The 20,297-nt window shown below is 49.2% G+C and overlaps 1 protein-coding gene and 1 long non-coding RNA gene across 2 annotated transcripts; one reads left to right on the top strand and one right to left on the bottom strand.

Annotated features, from left to right (window-relative positions):
- Positions 1 to 1,180: 1,180 nt before the first annotated feature.
- FKBPL (FKBP prolyl isomerase like) lies at positions 1,181 to 19,255 on the bottom strand. Its single transcript, XM_048489477.1, is given in 3 exon segments — positions 1,181 to 2,253; positions 2,407 to 2,488; positions 19,237 to 19,255. A coding segment is annotated over 1 exon segment (948 nt). The 5' UTR covers positions 2,148 to 2,253; positions 2,407 to 2,488; positions 19,237 to 19,255; the 3' UTR covers positions 1,181 to 1,199.
- On the top strand, positions 8,201 to 18,167 carry LOC125428911. The gene is made up of 3 exons (XR_007243876.1): positions 8,201 to 8,342; positions 8,643 to 8,738; positions 17,891 to 18,167. It is a non-coding gene; the product is annotated as an uncharacterized LOC125428911 (long non-coding RNA).
- Positions 19,256 to 20,297: the final 1,042 nt, after the last annotated feature.

The raw sequence follows: 20,297 nt of genomic DNA, 5'->3' as shown, positions 1-20,297 counted from the left end.
AAAGGTTTAACCCTTTCCTCTGGGAATGGGATAAGCCTGCCTCCCCCAAGAGTGTAGCCCCCCCGCAGAATTGCTCCTGACCCCAAGAAAAAGAAATATCAAGTTGCCTCATACTGAACTGGACCACTGCTCAAACTGAACTGCATCTAGGTCAGAACTGAACTGCATCTAGGTCAGAACAAGGATGTCGTGGGTTTTCCGGGTTGTACGGTGCAACCAGATCCTCTCAAGATGCCAGCCACAGATGCCAGGCGAAACGTCAGGAGAAAACATTACTGGAACACGGCCATACCACCCGGAAAACTCACAACATCCTAGTGATTCCCGTCATGAAAGCCTTCGACAATACAAGGTCAGAACGGTCTACTCAGACTAGTACCGGCTTCTTAAAGTCCTAGGACAGTGATGGCGAACCTTTTTGAGGCCGAGTGCCCAAATTGCAACCCAAAACTCACTTATTTATCGCAAAGTGTCAACACGGCAATTTAACCTGAATACTGAGGTTTTAGTTTAGAAAAAACAGTTGACTCCGAGACATTCTTTACTCAGAAGTAATCTTGGTGGTAGTCGGTGGCTTTGCTTTGAAGCAACCATGCAACTCTTCCAATGGGTGAATCACAACCCTAAGAGGGTTTACTCAGAAACAAGCCCCATTGCCAGCAGCCGAGCTTACTCCCAGGTAAAAGATAGTGCTTTAGTTCTTCGCATGAAAATCAGTGGGGTTTAACAGTGCTTAACAGGGTTACCTACACTGCTTCCCCAAAACTAGGTCTTAGGTTTAATGCTAATAATCGAGCCCAGCGGCCCAAGCCAGCCTAGATGTGGCGGGGCACTCTGTTTGCACGTGCCCACAGAGAGGGCTCTGAGTGCCACCTCTGGCACCCGTGCCATCACTGTCCTAGGACAAAGTCATTCACATCACCCACTACGTGATCTTTTTCAACTGAAAATGCTGGGAATTTAACTCAGGACCTTCCGCAAGCCAAGCAGATGCTCTTACCACTGAGCCATACCACCTCCCCCAATTCTAGTCTTGCACCTCCTGGGTCATAGGTGGTTCGATCCTCCACTGTCCTAAAGAGTTTTGCCAGAATAACACATGAAAAATTGAGCCGTGCTGCCCGGGAGTACTTGGAAAGAAGGGTGGGGCGAAAATAGTATATGACCCAACACACAAGGCTGTGGGTTAATCCTTTTATTCAACCAAACATTTTCTGCATGGCTCGCGCCAGTTTGGCGTCCCGTGCCTTTATCCTCTCCATTACCCTGTCTAGCTCCCGTCGGGCTGCCCGGTTCCCTGGCTCCACGCGTAACACATCTTTCAGATCTTGCGCTGCCCCCTCCAGGTCATTCATGGCATCGTAAGCTAAGCCGCGTCGAAACAGTGCCTTAGTGTTGGTTGGCTGCAATGCCAACGTCTTGGTACAGTTGCAAGCAGCGTTGGCCGGCTGGCGCAGTCTCAGCTGACAGGCGGCCAGGTTGGCGTGGAGCTCAGCTTTAATCTGGTCATAGTCTGGGCTTTGCAAGTAGCAGCTGCCACCAGCAGCCTTCTTGGTGGCCTTGGCTGTGAAAGCGCCTGGTCACGCTTCGTGGCCGCATATCCCTGTAGCCCGGTAGAGCTTGCCGCCGTGCTCTTTGTTGCGGATGACCAGGTTCCACTTCTCGCTGGCACTCATCTCCCAGGAGTCCTTGGTCTGCGTGAAGCTGGCCAGCTGGACAATAATGCTGCCGCCTCCCGTTAGCCTCAGTTCTGCTCGTTCTCCAGTCAGCATGGTCTCCAGGCAACGGTCCATGGCTCCATCCCATTCGGCGTCACCTGCACCAAGCTCCACCTCAGCCCAGCTGTGAGATGGGTAGCTCAAGGGACCTCCTGGCTCAGCCTCAATGAAGACCTGGCAGATGGAACCTTCTTTTGGCTTATCCACACCTGTACCAGCCTCCAAGACCAATTTGACAAACGTGCCATCAGGGCAGGCCCACGGTTTGTCCCGGCTGGCTGACCTTAGTTGGTCAGGGGGAGGTCGGTTCTCTTTCAGGGCCTCACCTTTCAACTTGGCCCCAGCCTCCCTTCTGACTGCATCTTGGTTGCAGCATGGGGTTTGGCCCTCGGGCCTTCCACTTGGACCTTGATTCTTCCCACTCGCCATTACCTTCTCAATCAACCAGAAAATCCCTAGGCTAGCAATGTAATGCCCCCCTCCACCAGCAGGAGGAGCTGGTTACGATGAGAAGCCTCGAAGCCCTGGGTAGCTGCTGATGAAGAAAAAAGAAATACCGACTGTCATTGGAAACAATAAATGATTACGCTCCATTTCTCTTCTCCCTCTCCCTACCATCATCCTTAACCTTCCTGGAAGGCCAATGTAGTCCAGTGGACAAAGCAGAGGGTATGAAACTAAAAAGAACCTTTTATTTCAAATCCCACATTAGCAGCTGACTCGGTTTGCAGCCTTGGGTGAATCGCATTCCTTCAACCTCAGTTCCTCATCTGTAAAACAGGAAGGACAACGGTCTAACTTAAGTCGGTTGCTGTGAAGACAGATATGATCTGTTTGTATATAGCATAGGTGTCAAACTCAGGCTCTCCAGATGTTCATGGACTACAACTCCCAGCATCCCCCGCTAGCATGGCCAAATGGCCCTGCTGGCATGGGCTGATGGGAACTGTAGTCCATGAACACCTGGAGGGCCTGGGTTTGACATCTATGCTATATAGGTTTGTGCATGATAAAGGCTGCAGAATAATCAGCACTCAACAGCGCTAGAGATTGTCAGATATTTAACTGGTTAGTTCACGTTATGCCTCCGGGGCCTCTTTGGACACCGTGGCCCACCAATCCTCCAGAATGCCTTTGCTTCTCCAACCATTTGGGGTTCACAATCCCCCTTTGCCAAGGCCCAACTGTTTACTACCAACGTTCAATTGCTGACAGTTTCTCCCTGAGCAGTTCACGCTGCTTCTACAGTTGTGGTGGCGAACCTTTGGCACTCCAGATGTTATGGACTACAATTCCCATCAGCCACTTCCAGCATGGCCAATTGGCTATGCTGGCAGGGGCTGATGGGAATTGTAGTCCATAGCATCTGGAGTGCCAAAGGTTCGCCACCACTGTCCTACAGCAAAGCATCATCACAAATCGCCTGTGGGTTGGAGACTCGGGCTTTAGTTTATTTGCTTGCATTACAATACCCGGTGGTTCTCTCCCCACCGGACACATTTGATTCCACATGGAGACAGCATTCAAAATGGGGGTAGGGCTCCCACACTCCGACCTACTGTCAACCTCTCCCTCCAGGCTGGTTCACGCCTACTGCAATTACCTTTCCGAGCAGGCACCCGTCTCCATTCTCACCTCCCGATGCTGTCCCCTTGACAGCAGACTCACACTTATTTTCAAAATGGGTATCCCTCCCACCCATCTTTCCCTCCTCTTACCCCTCTCGCTCAGTGCGGTGTCGGATCAAAGAGTTCGCCCGGGAGAGAATGCGATTTTGCTTCTGCCTCAGTCACATTCCTCCCTCTAGCTCTCTGCCACGGTCCCCCCCCCATTTCCCCCCTTCCAACGTCATTTCCTCGACAACCACCTGTCTTAGCAACAGGACAGAAAGCTGAAGCTATCTTCCAGGAGATGCTAAGATGGAGGCACACAGAAAGGAGAAACAAAAGGAAGGGGAAACACTCTTGGTCCAACCTGTTCCTTCGTCTTTTGAAAAGTTATGAGATGGGGGATTTCTCTTCCATTCATGTTCACTCTCTCCCCTGCCTTCTAGCCACCATATCGGTTCTGCCTGCCACTTACACTGAAAGCTATGCTGAAGTTTAACAATACGTGAAGACAGCAAAAAGCAACATTGAAGGAGCTTATTAAAGGTTCATGGGATTCCCTGTTATTTTAAGAACATAAGAACATAAAAAGTAGCCTGCTGGATCACACCAGAGTCCATCTAGTCCAGCACTTTGCTACTGACAGGTATGAGCTTACACACTTCCATTCACAGTGGAGCAGTTTCACAGGGCCCTGGAGGTTCTAGGAATCCCTCAGTCTGAATTCACACAACAAGACCGTGTAAAGAAACCCCAACGGAGAATCAGGGCAGACACGCACATCACAGTGGGAAAAATCCAGGCGGAGGCTAAGTCCACAATTTGGCTGGAGTTAGGAACATAAGAACAAGCCAGCTGGATCAGACTAGAGTCCATCTAGTCCAGCACTCTGCTACTCGCAGTGGCCCACCAGGTGCCTTTGGGAGCTCACGTGCAGGATGGGAAAGCAATGGCCTTCTGCTGCTGTTGCTCCCGAGCACCTGGACTGTTAAGGCATTTGCAATCTGAGATCAAGGAGGATCAAGATTGGTAGCCATAGGTCGACTTCTCCTCCATCAATCTGTCCAAGCCCCTTTTAAAGCTATCCAGGTGAGTGGCCATCACCACCTCCTGTGGCAGCATATTCCAAACACCAATCACACGTTGCGCGAAGAAGTGTTTCCTTTTATTAGTCCTACTTCTTCCCCCCAGCATTTTCAATGAATGCCCCCTGGTTCGAGTATTGTGAGAAAGAGAGAAAAAATTCTCTCTGTCAACATTTTCTACCCCATGCATAATTTTATAGACTTCAATCATATTTTCTGACGTTAGAAAACAAACTGCGGCAGCTAGCAGGAAAGTGGTTGGCTTTTATCTGTGAAATATTTCTGCACTCTCTGACAAAGACTACCAAAGCAAGAAATGGCTTAAAGCTGCTTTAATACAAGCAGCGACAAAAATATCTAGTATGACACTCTCTGAGCCTTAATCTAGGACGAAGGTGACGTGATCTAAGAACAAGTCCCCAAACTATCAGTCCCCTAACACAGTTAAACGTCAGGGAATGTCTCCAAATTGTAAATTCTGCCATTACACTATGGATGATGAGTCCAAATTGGGCCACCCGCACAGAGAAAAAGGGGCCTCTTGCCTCTCTAGGGACTCTCCAAGGATGAAGAAAAATGTGACTTTGTATATTAACCAGAAGAGGGGTGAAGACTTAAAGGGCTCAAAAGCTACAGGAACTATGGCTCATTCCGCACATGCAGAATAATGCACTTTCAAACTGCTTTCAGTGCTCTTTGAAGCTGTGCGGAATAGCAAAATCCACTTGCAAACAGTTGTGAAAGTGGTTTGAAAACGCATTATTTTGCATGTGCGGAAGGGCCTATGAGAACAGGGAAAGGGTGGCTGGGTGGGGAGTGGGAGAGAATTAGCCTGCTCGTGTCCTGGAGGGAGAGGTAAGAGAATCCCAGTGGGAAATATTTGGTGAGGTAGAATTTATACATTGCACCGTCCACCCAGGAGGGTGGACCCTAGGACTGCCAACTCCAGACTATGAAATTCCTGGAGATTTGGGAAAGGGTACAATGCTATAAGGACCACTTTCTGAAGCCACCATTTTCTCCAGTGAAACTGGTCTCGTTCATCGGGAGATAAGTTGCAATTCTGGAAGATCTCCAGGTCCCACACATAAACTGGAAATCCTACTGGGCGTCTATCCTCAAATTTAGAAATGTTAAGGCTGGGGAAAACGATGGGTGAGCACAATCTACAGTTTAGTGCATTTCCCCATCATAACAAGACACTGTTATTCTGAGGAAGGGCTTTTTTGGCCTTCAATTGGTCAACTGCCAAAAAAGGAAAGTGGGTTAGTTTCAACACTAAGGCCGCTTCTGCACGGCCGCGCTGGGGGTCGGGTCGGCGTACATGACGCTGACCCAACCCCCCCAGGACCATTTTCACGAACGGTCCCGGTAACAACCAGGAAGATGGCGCCGCGCCGTCGCCCGATCGACTTACCATCCCTGTGACCATCCGGCGCATCACCGAAGCCAGGGGACACGCCCCCCTGCCCTGTGCAACCGCTCCGGAGTCGCAGGGCAGGGGGGGGGGCGTGTCCCCAGGCCTCGGCGACGCGCCGGACGGTTGCAGGGACAGTAAGTCGATCGGGCAAGGGGGGAGGGATGGCACCTTCCAGCTGCTGCCGTTCGCACGGCAGCGGCTGGAAGCCGCCATTTTCCCACCTCGCTCCCCACATGCGAACAGCTCCCTCGGGACGGCGTTTTTGCCGTTCCCAGGGCGCTGTAAAAGGCCCATGCGGAAAGGGCCAAAGTTTCAAGACAGAGAAATGGCAAATATCTACTAGGGACTTGTGGGGAGTTTCTCCTTCTCCACCGAAACTTCCACTCACGTGAGTTCTGGCCAACCAGTTTTCTAGTTGCAGGTAATTTGGGGCTTGGAACACATAACGTCTTCCCTGGCCACTGGCGTGGGATGAGGGACTAGGTTTGCCAGAACCAAGTATGGAAACTCCGGGAGATTTGGAGATGGAGCCAGGGGAGGACAGGAACATGTCATAGAGTCCACCGTCCGAGGCATCCATTTTTGCCAGGGGAACTGTTCTCTGTAGTCTGGAAATGAGCCTTAATTTGAAGTGATCCCCAGGTCCTACCTGGAGATTGGCATCCCTATCAAATTGGTGGCTTTCTTCAACTTCCATTCCCCACCCTGGACTGAAACTTACTGGGAGACTTCAGGTCATCCATCCATCACGCTAAACCACCTCACAGAGTTGTTAGGATGGTAAAACGGCGGGAAGAAAAAAGTATGCACACCACCAGCAAGGAGACAGAACTCCTTGGAGGAAGGTAGGTCAAAATCTGTTACGTAAACAACAGACAGCGCTATAATAAAATGGCTGCAAGAAGGCTCACAACTCAGAGCTTTGCATGTGAAAATAAGGAAATATTGCCACAACTTCTTTACAAAACGTGCTAAAATGTCGTATGTTCATTACTAATGCGGCACTAGCAATTACACGGAGCTTTACAATGCAATATAAATAAAACCAGGGCCTGCGCAATTAGACTCTCATCATCTCTGAACCACTCAGGAGAAGACAAAGACGAACACAAGTTATCCACCAAGTTCAATGGGACTTTCATCCCAGAAAGAGTTCATTGCTATGGCATGCAATACTGAGGCATCACACTTTTGCCCCCAAATCAAAGTTGAATGGGAAAAATAACTGCAATTTCTATTTCACATATGGCAACAGAGACAGTCTGTGGCATATTTGAGACACTGAATTCACAACTCCAGCTCTGTACTAAACAAGATCTGACAGAAATTCAGGTGGCTTTGCAAAAATCTGTAGCTTTCAGCATTCCAGAATATTTCAGAATAGCCATCTTGTACTATCAGCACACACATTTAAAAAAATTTCTGTAAGTAAAATGCCTTCCCCTGAACTTGGGCTGCCAGTAACAGATTTTATCTTTGTAATTTTGGTGGAGGATATTGCAGTGAGGGCCTGTTTGATTTTTACTGTGTTGCTGACTACCCTGTTTCCCCTAATATAAGACATCCCCGAAAAATAAGACATAGTAGAGGTTTTGCTGAAGTGCGAAATAGAAGGCATCCCCCGAAAGTAAGACGTAGCAAAGTTTTTGTTTGGAAGCATGCCTGATGAACAGAACACAGGAAAAATAAGACATCCCCTGAAAATAAGACATAGCACATCTTTGGGAGCAAAATTTAATATAAGACACTGTCTTATATTCGGGGAAACACGGTAGCTATATTTTACCACTGCTGGTTTTACTTAGACTATTTTATCATGACCTTGTGGTTTCCACGGTTTCTGTCAGCCACTGGAGGAGGGAGAACATATGCATACTGTCATTAAAGTGTTTTTGTCAAAGGCTTTCACGGCCAACATCACTAGGATGTTGTGGGTTTTCTGGGTTGTATGGCCCTGTTCCAGTAGTATTTTCTCTTGGTCCTCTGAAGATGCCAGCCGCGGATGCCGGTGAAACGTCAGGAGAAAATACTACTGGAACAGGGCCAAACAACTCGGAAAAACCACAACATCAAAGTGTTTTCATGAGCTTTGGCAAAAAAATCATTGGATGAGAATAGGGAAAGGACAAAGAAAAATCTCAAACAGGGACAAAAAGACCATGCCGCAAAACTACTCTTCTGTAATGGACTGGATTCAACACAAATTAAAAGAGAAAAAGAAGTATAGACTAAAAACGGGTGTGTAGAAATTTCCAGAGTAATGTGTGATTTCAGTACCTTTTCCTTCAAGCAAGAGAAGGGAAGAAAGAAAAAACCTGTTCGGACGTTCAAGCTCCATGGCTCGCAGACAGAGGCAAATCATTGGAAAAGAACCTGAGACTTAGAACTACATCTCCCACAATACCTTTCTCCACCTCTCCTGTTTCTCCCCTAATTCCTTTTACGCAAGAGACAAAGCTGTGTCCTTGCTCGCTGACATCCCAGTCAACCATGGTGTGACTCATAATAGCCGGTATGTAGTTTTGTTTTGTTTTTAATTAAAACTTCTGTATCCTACGTTGTCTTCCTCCAGAGAGGGCTCAGAATCAGTGTAAATATAGGTAAATGAAGTCAGGCTACCTGGGGTCGCTAAGAATTTCAGGAAGAGAAGTGCCTACCAGTTAAAAGAAGAAAAGTGGGGATGGGGAAGGCTTGTCACGGTAAAAATGGAGAGAAGGACAGAACTGGAGCTGTGGTCTACAGAACAGTCAAGCTCACATTTCCTGTATCTCCAGAAAAACAAATTCTCAAGTATCAAATCTTTCTTACTCAGCCTGCCGCTATGTGGCAAGGAAAATAGCTGCTTCCCTGCGCCAGGAGGATTTGAGAGAGCCTCTGTCCCTGCACAAGAATCGGATCTGCCAAGTTGGTGAGTTGAGTTTTTCCCCGCTGCCAAAAGATTAGTTTCTCCTTCCTTTCAGAAACCAGGGAGGGGGCGTTTCTGTCTCCCCAGCACCCACAGTGAATGATCTACAGCCACTGTGCTCTGGAAGGAATACTTCAAAGGGAGACCTCAACATGAATCTGCTGAATTAGAATTCATCAAGAAGTCTGACACCATTCTCCAAACAAATCCACTTTCAACAAAGGGACGGTTAGAGAGTCTCTTGGAGTGCTCCCAGGTGCTAATCTACCCTGTTTCCCCATATAGCAGACATCCCACTGGTAAAATAAGATCAGTAGTAGGAGGTTTTTTTTGCTGAAGTCGCGAGGGAAAGCTATAAGGCATCCCCCTGAAAGTGTAAGAGATCGGTAAGCAAAGTTTCTTTTGTTTGGAAGCATGCCAGCAGAATCATGGAACAGAACAACATAGAAAAATATGAGATACATCCCCTGAAAATAAGAGACATAAGCGCATCTTTGGGATATGCAAAAAATTAATATAAGACACTGGTATCTTCAGCCTTTTCCAAAACATTCTGGTAACAGAGCAATCCTAAGGAAAGCTACTCCAATTTAAAACCCACTCATTTCAGGGGGTTAGACTGGAGTAACTCTGCATAGGATTGCACTTTAAAAGCAAAACTGGGAGACTGTCAATATTTGCTATAGGGAATGGTCCCTGTGCTTCTGTAAACTGTGTTTGGATTGTATGAAATTACATCACACCCTTCTGTAGTCATCCCCGCAGGGTCGTCGCTAAGGAATAGGCGAGACGCGGAGGAGGTTTCATCTGGCGGAGAGCGTCAGCAGCAGGAAGCGCGGGTTTTCATGATCCTGACAACTCTGCCCTGTGCTGGTCTCTCGCACCTTTTATTAGGGTTTCATTGTGGGCGTGTAAAGGAGGTGGGTAGGGAGAGCTGGAGACCGAGACCTGGAGATCATCATGATGCACAGACCACCTTGCCACGTATGGAGAGGAGCGTGGCCTGAGCCCACCTCACCTTGGGCAAGACCATTGTCCCTGCTCTCGTGACTGAGCCAGACAGTTCATGACCCGTGACTCATAGGGATAGAGGGTGCAGCACCAGCAAGGTCAGGGTCCATTACGCCCCAACGTTTCTACCACACGGTGCTGGGCTAGTCAGCAGTGCATCACTTCATCTCCTTTTACATTTTAAAAAAAAGGGGACCAGGAATGCTATAAGAGATGTAGTGGACGCTGTCTCCTCTCCGGGCCAGACTATCAAGCTGGACCAAGCTGCTTGTGTAACATTAGAATCATAATAAGTGGTAAGGGGAAATTCGAGGGCTTCTTTGTACACGCTATAGGCAATATTAGACACACATTGAACTAAAACAAGATCCATAACTAGGCACACAATTAAACCAATGCAGAGCTGTACAATAACACTAACCATCCTCCCCGCAGCCAGCTCCAGAGGGCTGAGACCACCAATGGGGCAAAACATCATACCTTCAGATTAGATACAACTTCTGCAGCTCACGTGCATTCTCTTACATGAATCAATTGGGAATTATCAGAAAGAGATTAAAACAACACATATTATGTACATTTTCACAACCTTGGTGATGTAATAACAATAAGTAAATCATAGCTGCACTATCGTTCCATCGCTTGACGAGTTCCTGCTGCCCGGAGGCCAGAGTACCATAGAGCAATGGAGGAATTGATGGGCTTCAAGAGGCACAGGCCAGTCAGTACAATAGTCTCTGGTGTTACAGGAACAGTCCGGGCTCCCACAAGGGAAGTTGCGAGGGACAGGCCTCACTTTGAGAGGGCGACCGTCAAGCCGGACAGGAGGGATCGAAGGCAGAGCGAGCGGCGGCGGAGCGGGCGTCCGGCCCTGGGTGGAGCCTGGGGTAGCAGAGGAGTCCCGCAGACAGACAGGCGGAAATGCAGCAATAAATAGCCAACATAACTTCAAAACTAGGGCATGGCCAAATTAAACAGCAAACATGGCTAAACGATAGGGCTGGATGATAAGGAAGTTGAAGGCAAACCAAGTGGTTGCATAATTGTCCAATGCATGGCTTCACAGCTCTGATTCACCAAAGCTACAGATAGCGATCGTATAGGAGTCCATGGATTTCAAGAGCCGTAGGAGAGCTACCGATAGTCTCTTAGCACAGAGGCTCCAGTGATTCTCACGAGCAAGGTTGTGGAGAAGGCGGTTCAACAATTATTCAAGTCTGCTGAAAAATACGGAGAGTCTCCCAAGGGTTGAATCTATCAAATGTTCCTGGCTGCAAATTCCTGCCTCAAGCCAGGGCTGCAGAGAGGAGAGAGAAATGCTGCTGTAGATGAGGAGCAGCACACACAGCCGGGCCAACCTTGAGCCACAGCCATCTCGAATCGGCAGCCTGGGTCATGCATCCGCGGGAAGAATGGGCACTGGTCTCCAGAGAGGTCCCTCCCATCTTGGCTCCAGCCGAGGGTGATCGGCTCTCTCTCAACAGGGCGGGCGGGTCGGATCTCCAGGGAGGCCCCCCCGCCCATCTCCGGGATGGGCTGGCCTGGCATGGCGAGCTGACCTGTATAGAAGAGAAAATGTTGACGCTTTTCCCCAGGGTTTTGGCGGCTGGCTGAGCACTGCCTTTATAGATGATAATGGAAAGCCCGAGTCCTGAGTGGGCAATTTTTGATAGAGAATAGAGAAGAGTACCTTTGATATGTATTCATGGATGAGACCTGATTGGGTCAATAGGGGAACTACTCCCCTGCGTAGTTTTAGCTGCCAAGTAGGGCGAGTTTTGGCTCCATTCCGACAACCATCACTTGCAAATATCTCATGCTAGAGATACAAGGTAGTGGGAATTGCCCTCAAGGCTTGTGGGAGAAGGGAGAGGTCATATCCAGGTCGGATGTTTGTTTGTAAAACAATCCTAACCACCGCCTAAGGTGTGGGTTTTGCAAAGCAACTTGAACAATTCACAATTATAATAAGCATCAGAATATACGCCTTCCATAGGGAGATATAGAGAAGATGCAAAGAAACAGTTCCTGGGCTTGAGGTTTGATCACAGGAGCAAATTGAGAGGTTTGCAAAGTCTCCTATCAGATCCTAGATCTAGAGGTGGGGTGCTGCCACCCATTAGAGAGGGAGGTGTGCAGAAAGGAAGGCAGGGGGGGGGTTGGTTTGGAAGTCAGCTCTACCCTCCTCCGTGGCAATCTGTCGCTTGAGTCAGCTTCTCACCTTCAAGCAGCGAGGCTGTGTAAGATAGGGTGGCTTCGAGAGACCCCTTGGCACCCGTGACTAGCCAGGGAGCCCCCAGCAGAGAACGTGGGAGCATGGTACCGATTTTGGCTTCACATGTAAACTTGCGCCACGCCAATGTGGCAGTGTAGGCTCAGATGGACGAAGGAAAAGGTTCCCTATGAGAGGTTTGAAGAAAAGTTTGAAGGTTTAAAACTAAGATAGAGGCGTAGCTTTGAAGTAGGTCCTATCGGTATCCTTGGGAGCAATGCATCAGCTGTGTCCCTGCTTATGGATACAATGGGCGTAAGTCCTGGCATTGGTACACATAATCAGGAAGGGGAGAAAACTTTAATTGAAGCTAATAAGAGCATAGCTTAGAAGTAATGGAAAACCCCCCCATGAGGGGAAAAAACTTTAGGGTCTCTTTGAAAGGGGTAAGACATACAGAACACAAATAGGTACAAGCAGAGCACATATAAAGTAACGAGGGAGGATTGGTAACCTGATTTGAGATTTTGCCTCTGAGGTATGCTGACCATCTTTGTTGCCACTGGGAGCTTTGAGCTTAGGGCTTTGCACAGGCTCAGAGGCCATGAGATCTGGTTTGAACCTTACAGCTGGAGAGGGGCCAAGGGGGCTTCTTCACTAAGGACTTTGGCTTAAGGCCATTGTGCTGTTATCTTCCCCCCCTTCTATATGCCTCTACACCCAGGATTGGCTATGGGGCCTCGGAGGAGGGCTCAAAATCCAGTCCCTCTTCCGTCGCAAGCATCTCTGCTGTAATTGCGGGACTGTGGACTCTGCAGAGATGGAAATGCGTGCCATTCTTGGGGCACCATGGAGGTACGGCGGACTTCGAAGTAAGGGCTAGTAGAGCAGGAAGAGGATGAGAGGGGGGAGCTTTGAAAGCAACCAGGATGATTTAGCTGAACTTTGGGGATTAGACCTGCATATAGAGGTGGCATTCCGTGAACTGGTGCTCTGCAGGATGTTTGTCCATACTTGGATGTGGATGGCTCCCTTCTGGCATGGGTCGATGTGACCCCTGGGATGATGTGAACAACTCTGTTCAGCTGGGCGGAGAAAGCTTTGGCAAGACCAGCCTAATGGTCTCCTCGCGTGGGGATGTGGGATCAACATAATTGAGCTGGAGCAGCTAAGATCTCTGGGGGAGTCTGGGAAGTTGGCCTGAGGTGCGATCTTGGTTCCGGGTTGAGATGCCACCGGCGCTGGCCTCCCAGCTGGCATTGGGAGCGCCTCGCCCGGACTTCCCAGTCTCGCCTCTGGGAGAGACCCTCCTCCGGCCAGGGTTGTAGGTCCTCACTGGCAGCCTACAATTCCTCGAATGTCCTTGGCTTCGTCGCAATCGAAACCAGGCCTCGGCCTCATGAGCGGAGAGGGCTGACCAGAAGGTTGGCTTGATGGGCGAAGACCCGGATATCCCAAGTTTGGCATGTCGGGCCAGCTCGGGTTCCTCCTAGGCTCGTGATCGCTTTATGAATTCAGCCGGAGGCGCTCTCCATAAGCATGCATTAAGGGTACCGCCCTGTTTCCTTCGCTACAATTGCCTCTGAGGGCCTCCTGGAGCTCAGGTTTCACAAACCAGAGCAGGGTTTCGAGGCTCTGGCCGGCAAGCAGCCTGGTTATTGCCCGGGCATTAGGACTTTCGTAACGCTTCTACAGCATCTAGAGGCGAATCGGTAGGGCAACGCAGGGACGATCTGATTGTTGGGGTTACTGAAGGCATCAAAAGCCGTAAAGCTGAGCGGTGTAGAAGGCCGTGAGCGGCTGCCCCAGTGCTGTTGTTACTGTCAGGCGGAACTCGGCTCTAGATTACAAATTGTGCAGGGTCATAGGACATGGAAGGTAGGGTCTTCCAGTCACCGAAATCCAGTGATTCCTCGAATACCAGCATGCCCTCTCAGCTGGTGACTCTACTGCTCCACCCACCGCTGGCGGAGCTCAGTGAGGATGTTATAGCTGGCGTACCGGCTAACTCACAAATGACTTCACCTCCCCCCCCCCCTCAGTATCTGTGAAGTGGATCGGGCACAATGCAAGAATCTCGCATCAGCTCTCCGCTTGTAGATCAAGTTACCACGCTCATAGAGTTTTGAAACCCGCCATTACGCGGGCTGGACGGAGGTGGTAATGGAAATGAAGGCGGAGTAGGAGGGGCGGCTGGAGCCGCTGGAGAGTTTGAACTGGTGAAGGAGCAGGAAGGAGGACAGGCCCAATTTAGTGGACAGGAGAAATCTTGGGGTTGAAATAGCGAAAGATCAAAGCAGGAGGGCTGCCTGCCACGCAAGTGGTTTCAGAAATTGTGCAGGCTGATGGCTTACAAAACATTGCTCCCCACGTCAGTAGCAGCGGCCATCGGCGCCAGCTGGTGGGTCTAAGCGTAAGAGGCGCCTCGATGTTTTCCCAGTCCTTAAGATTCAATGTCCCCCCCCCCCAAAATTCATGGACACTGAGTTCTCACCCTGAACCAATTTGCTAGCTCCCCTCTTTACTGGACCCTGCCGCATTTTCGTTAACGCCAGTTCGCCAACGTTTGTCATAAGCCCTGCTTTTGCAAGTCTCTATAATTTCCACCGTGTTCCGCCGGGACGAGTGTCCTAGGGACGCTTGTCTCTGACAGCGCTTCATCCAGAGGACAGGCGACATCAAACGGGTGGTCCCTGGGATGCCATCCAGCTGGACTTCGTATCTAGCCCCCCAGGCTGCACGTGTGGAAAGCAGGGTGGGAGGTTCGAGGATTCCCGGTTTCGCACCAGCCAGGTCATCCCGGGAGGGTCAGCCAAGTAAGGAATAGGCTAGACGCTGAGGAGGTTTCATCTAGATGGAGCTGCCAGCAGCAGCGCTGGTTTTCGCGATCCTGACAACTCTGCCCTGTGCTGGTCTCGCACTTTCTATTAGGGTTTCATTGTGGGCGTGTAAAGGAGGTGGGTAGGGAGATGAGCGGGAGACCGGGAGACCTGGAGATCATCATGTGATGCATGATCTCACCTGGCTACGTGCGGAGAGGAGCGTAAGCGTCTGAGCCTAATCCTCACCTGGGGGCAAGACCATTGTCCCTGCGCCCGGTGACTGAGCCAGACAGTTCATGACCCGTGACTCATAGGGGGATGAGGAGTGGGGGTGCGGTGCGACCAGCAAGGCCGTAGGTCCATTGGCATCCCAACGTTCTACCACGGTGCTGCTGGGTCAGCAGTGCATCACTACATCCTTCATTTTACGGCCACACACATGCACATCCACAGCATAAGCATAAGCATTTTATTGTCATTGTGCACGCACAACGAAATTTACAGCAGCATTCCTCGATGCACACAATTTCAGACTCATACATCCATCATCCTCACTTTCCCCTTCCTCCACCCATCCCTACACAGCCCCAAACACATCAACACGAAGCCGCGGAGTTTAGCATAGCCACAGCTCTGGAGTAGAAGCTGTCTCTAAGCCTCTTTGTCCTAGTTTTGATAGACCTGTATCGTCTGCCGGATGGTAACAGTTCAAAAAGAGTGTGTGCTGGATGAGACGGGTCAGAATATTTTGGGCTTTCTTTAGGCTTCGGGAATTATAGAGTTCTTCCAAGGAGGGGAGAGGGCAGCCGATAATCCTCTGTGCAGTAGTGATCACCCTTTGGAGCGCCTTCCTATCTGCCACTGTGCAACTGGAGAACCATACACAGATGCAGTAGGTTAAGACACTATAGCACAGCGGTAAAAGGACACCAGGAGTTTTCCATCCAGTTGTTGTTTCCTTAAAAGTCTCAGATAGTACAGTCTTTGCTGGGCCTTCTTAACGACCGTGGCAGTCTGTACGCCCCAGGTCAAGTCCTCTTTAATCATAATGCCCCGAAATTTAAAACTAGCCACCTGCTCTACTTGATCTCCATTTTTAGTCAAGGGCTGAATTTCTGAGCCATTCCTTCTATAGTCCACTATAAGCTCCTTTGTCTTGTTAGTATTAAGAACCAGGTTATTTTCCCTGCACCATGAGAGTAGTCGGTCCACCTCACTCCGATAGGCAGACTCATCCCCTCCAGAGATGAGCCTCACCACCGTTGTGTCATCGGCAAATTTGATAATGGTGTTACTACGATAGACAGGAGTACAATCATATGTATAAAGGGTGAACAATAAAGGACTCAACACACAGCCCTGTGGCGTTCCCATATTTAGAGTAAGAACTGAGGAAACCACAGTGCCCCTTAGTGAAGAGTAGAGTTGCCAACGGGAGTGTTATTGAATAGAAGACTGTTATTTACCCCTGTGCCATGCTTCAGGTGCCCATTTCAACACAATAAACCTTTATAACAGGGAGGGAACGTTTTTCTGTAAGTACTGGTAACTCTAACTGGGCCACCAGTTTGTCAGCATACACTTCCTGGTTTGATCACTGATGCTTCCAGAAGTGAACAGAAACAACAGGCTACGAAACAGAGTAGCCTCTGCATTACAATCAGAAATTCCAAATAGGCAGCATTGTCCTGCTATGGTGGTCTGCAGCTGCTGAATTTCTGCCTGCAAGGGAGCTGTTAAAAATACAGCTCAGCTGTCAAGATAAAATGTAGCTGTCGAAGGCTTTCACGGCCGGGATCACTGGGGTGCTGTGCGGTTTCCGGGCTGTGTGGCCGTGTTCTAGCAGCATTCTCTCCTGACGTTTCGCCTGCGTTTCGCCTCAGATCCTCTGAAGATGCCAGCCACAGATGCAGGCGAAACGTCAGGAGAGAATGCTGCTAGAACACGGCCACGCAGCCCAGAAACCACACAGCACCCCACTAAAATGTGGCTTCCTGCCACAGCCAGTTCTTGCCTGAAAACTAAAAATTACATCTGATGACAATAATGTCAGCGCAATTCACAAAGCACCCCAACCCAGGTCTGGTAAGGCACAACAAGAAACAGAGTGTCGTTTTCTTTCCAGCAGAAAGGCTTTTTATCTTGTTACCCGACAGGAACAAAACAAACACCACTGTACGGAATTTACAGGCTTCACTCTCCAACAAACACACGTACACTCCTCTCTTCAACCAACCAAACACACATCATTATGTCTAAAGCCCCTTTTTTATACAGGTATGGCCCGATGCCAGAGCACATACCTCTTCCTGCACCTGGAGTCTGACGTCAGGCTTGACCTTTTCCTTATCTTCACTCATCTTAACTCGTGGTCCTTTACACATGCCATGAGTGCAGTAAACGTCACTAAGTTTATTTCATTTCCTAACAAATAAGAGGTTTTATGGAATTTCTGTCAGACACAGAGTCAGAAAACCCTTTTTAAGCACTGTCTTCCAACAAAACCAGATTTCACTGTTCTAAGTTCCACCTGCTCTAACCCTGTTAGCCACAAAGTCTTGGCTCAAAGCTCAATAATTGCCCTCCTAATTCATGTTTCTTTTTTCCACATTCCATATTATTAATATTCCACATGTGCAGGGGTGGCGGTGCCTGGCCTTTGCCAGAGTTTTGACCAGTGGTGGGATCCAAAAATTTTAGTAACAGGTTCCCATGGTGGTGGGATTCGAACTGTGGCATAGCACCAATGGGGCTGGGCGGGGCATGACGGGGGTGTGGCCGGGCATTCCTGGGCGGGGCATTCCTGGGCGGGGCTGTGGCAAGGACGCAACTGCTGCGCCGGTCCTTGGGCAGGAAACGAATGCACGCAGGCGTAGGCTGCCACGCACATCGGTGCACCTCCTGCTAGACTGCTTCAAGTTCTGCGCACTACTGCTGAAGAGGGGGGCGTAACTAAGGCAAAAATTACATGGCAAAATCACCAATTAGTAACCCCCTCTCGGCACACACAAATAATTAGTAACCTACTCTCGGAAACCTGTGAGAACCTGCTGGTTCCCACCTCTGGTTTTGACCATACCTACATAGCTTGTTGCCTCTTTTTCTTACAGGCAACCAAAGCCCCACAACAGGCAACCAAAGCCTCTCAACAATGCCCCAATCTACATGATGCTCTGTCGGCCAGGGGAGCACCCCTCCTTCTGCTTTAGAAGTTGGGACCCCAAAGCCTCCGACATGATGGAACAAAACAGAAGCAAGGAAAGCAGCGAATGACGGTTCATTTGGCAAGTCCTGGATGCTCAGGAACTGAATGGACCCAAGAATCCTTCTGCCATTTCCACACTGCACTGTTTCATTCTGAAAATAAAATGCTTCTCTCTCATGTTATCTTGCTGTAATCAATACAACAGTCTTGTGAGGCACATCGGCAGGGTTAGCTTTCTATAGCAGTGGTGGGGATGTCCTGAGAGATGATGTTTCACTTAAGGCCAGTGGTGGGATCCAAAAATTTTAGTAACAGGTTCCCATGGTGGTGGGATTCAAACTGTGGCGTAGCGCCAATGGGGATGGGCGGGGGACAATGTGGGCGTGGCCAGGCATTCTGGGGGCGGGGCATTCCAGGGCGGGGCTGTGGCAAGAACGCAGCCGCTGTGCCAGTCCTTGGGCGGGAAACGAATGCACGCAGGCGCAGGCTGCCACGCACACCGGTGCACCTCCTGCTAGACTGCTTCAAGTTCTGTGTGCTACTGCTGAGAGGCAAAAATCACGTGGCAAAATCACCAATTAGTAACCCCCTCTCGGCACAAGCAAATAATTAGTAACCTACTCTCGGGAACCTGTGAGAACCTGCTGGATCCCACCTCTGCTTAAGGCCACCCACTGAGTTCATGGCAGAGATTTGATCTGGAAACCTCCCAGATCACAGTTCATTCACTCAGCTTTGGCTCTATCCCAGCTTCCTAAGTGGGGAAAATACACAATTTGGATTTTACTGTACAACACTTGGAGCACCTAGTGGTTTGAAAGGCAACTGAACAAAAGCAATAGATATCTATTTTCACAAAATTCAGTAGAAATGATCAGCACTCACACTTTTGAACATTAACTCAATGCATGAGCTGTCTGCGGCTTTCCACTCTTAGAGGATGCTGTCTCACTGTCTGGAGGGTTGCCAGTATTTTTCTAGCCCTGCTGTTGTACCATTAACAACAATTATATTACAGAGAAATGTAGTACCAGTAAATGCTTTTCTTGTCATTTCTTGCTATGCTAGGAGACTCTTCACCTACTCTGTTCCCCCCTTCCCCCAGTTTGCAGTCTTCTCTTAAAGGTCCAGGAGTACAGACACAGAACATGGCAGCCACAGGTTGCAGCGTCAGCTCCCCAGCAACATTCTCTTGTTTGACTGTACACATCCAGCTTATTATCCAGATTATTTATTTAAGCCATTTCTCACCTGCACTCTCCACCTCAAAGGCTCCAAAAGGGGCATACAATAAAGAAATGTCCACCATCACTAACCAATAGCAAGAAGAATGAGAATAGCAATAAACCACCCAAAAATGTTTTTTCAAAGATTAACTAAGCGCGTTCTAAAAATATGCAAAAAAAGAAAAACCGCAAACAAGCCAATGGGATGATTTTGCAGAGGTGGCTAATGATAAGGTTTTGTGGCTGTTAGTCAACCGTTCTGGAGAAAAATATCCATTGCAATAAAAACACCTGCCCAGTGGTGGGATCCAAAAATTTTAGTAGCAGGTTCCCATGGGGGTGGGATTCAAACTGAGGCGTAGCACCAATGGGGCTGGGCGGGGCACGACGGGGGCATGGCCGGGCATTCTGGGGGTGGGGGCATTCCTGGGCGGGGCTGTGGCAAGGACGCAGCCGCTGCGCCGGTCCTTAAGCGGGAAACGAATGCACGCAAGCGCAGGCTGCCACGCACGCCGGTGCACCTCCTGCTAGACTGCTTCAAGTTCTGTGCGCTACTGCTGAGAGGAGGGGCGTAACTAAGGCAAAAATCACATGGCAAAATCACCAATTAGTAACTCCCTCTCGGCACACACAAATAATTAGTAACCTACTCTCGGGAACCTGTGAGAACCTGCTGGATCCCACCTCTGCACCTGCCCCATTCCTGGGAGTTTAAACCTCCTCCAAATGTTTATTGAGGAGATCCAGGAAAGACAGAAATATTAAAAACATGTTAAATAAACAGATAACCTTTTTTACTATACAAAATGTTTGTGTGTTTAAACAGCTGCTTGGCACGCACAAATCAACAAGTGAACATTTTTCATTGAAGGCTTTCATGGCAGGAATCAACTGGCTGTTGTGGGTCTTCCAAGCTGTGTGGCTGTGGTCTGGTAGTTTTAGGTACTAACATTTCACCTGCTATGGCTGACTTCTATGGCAGGCATTTTGAGAGAGGGTACCACACCATGCAATCACTCCACACTGTGACGCAAAGAGAAACACATATCTGTGATACGCCTCTGAAGATGCCAGCCATAAATGTGG

Source organism: Sphaerodactylus townsendi, linkage group LG03, assembly GCF_021028975.2.
Source record: "Sphaerodactylus townsendi isolate TG3544 linkage group LG03, MPM_Stown_v2.3, whole genome shotgun sequence".
Classification (NCBI taxonomy): Eukaryota; Metazoa; Chordata; class Lepidosauria; order Squamata; family Sphaerodactylidae; genus Sphaerodactylus; species Sphaerodactylus townsendi.
This window is presented reverse-complemented; position numbering and strand designations above follow the sequence as displayed.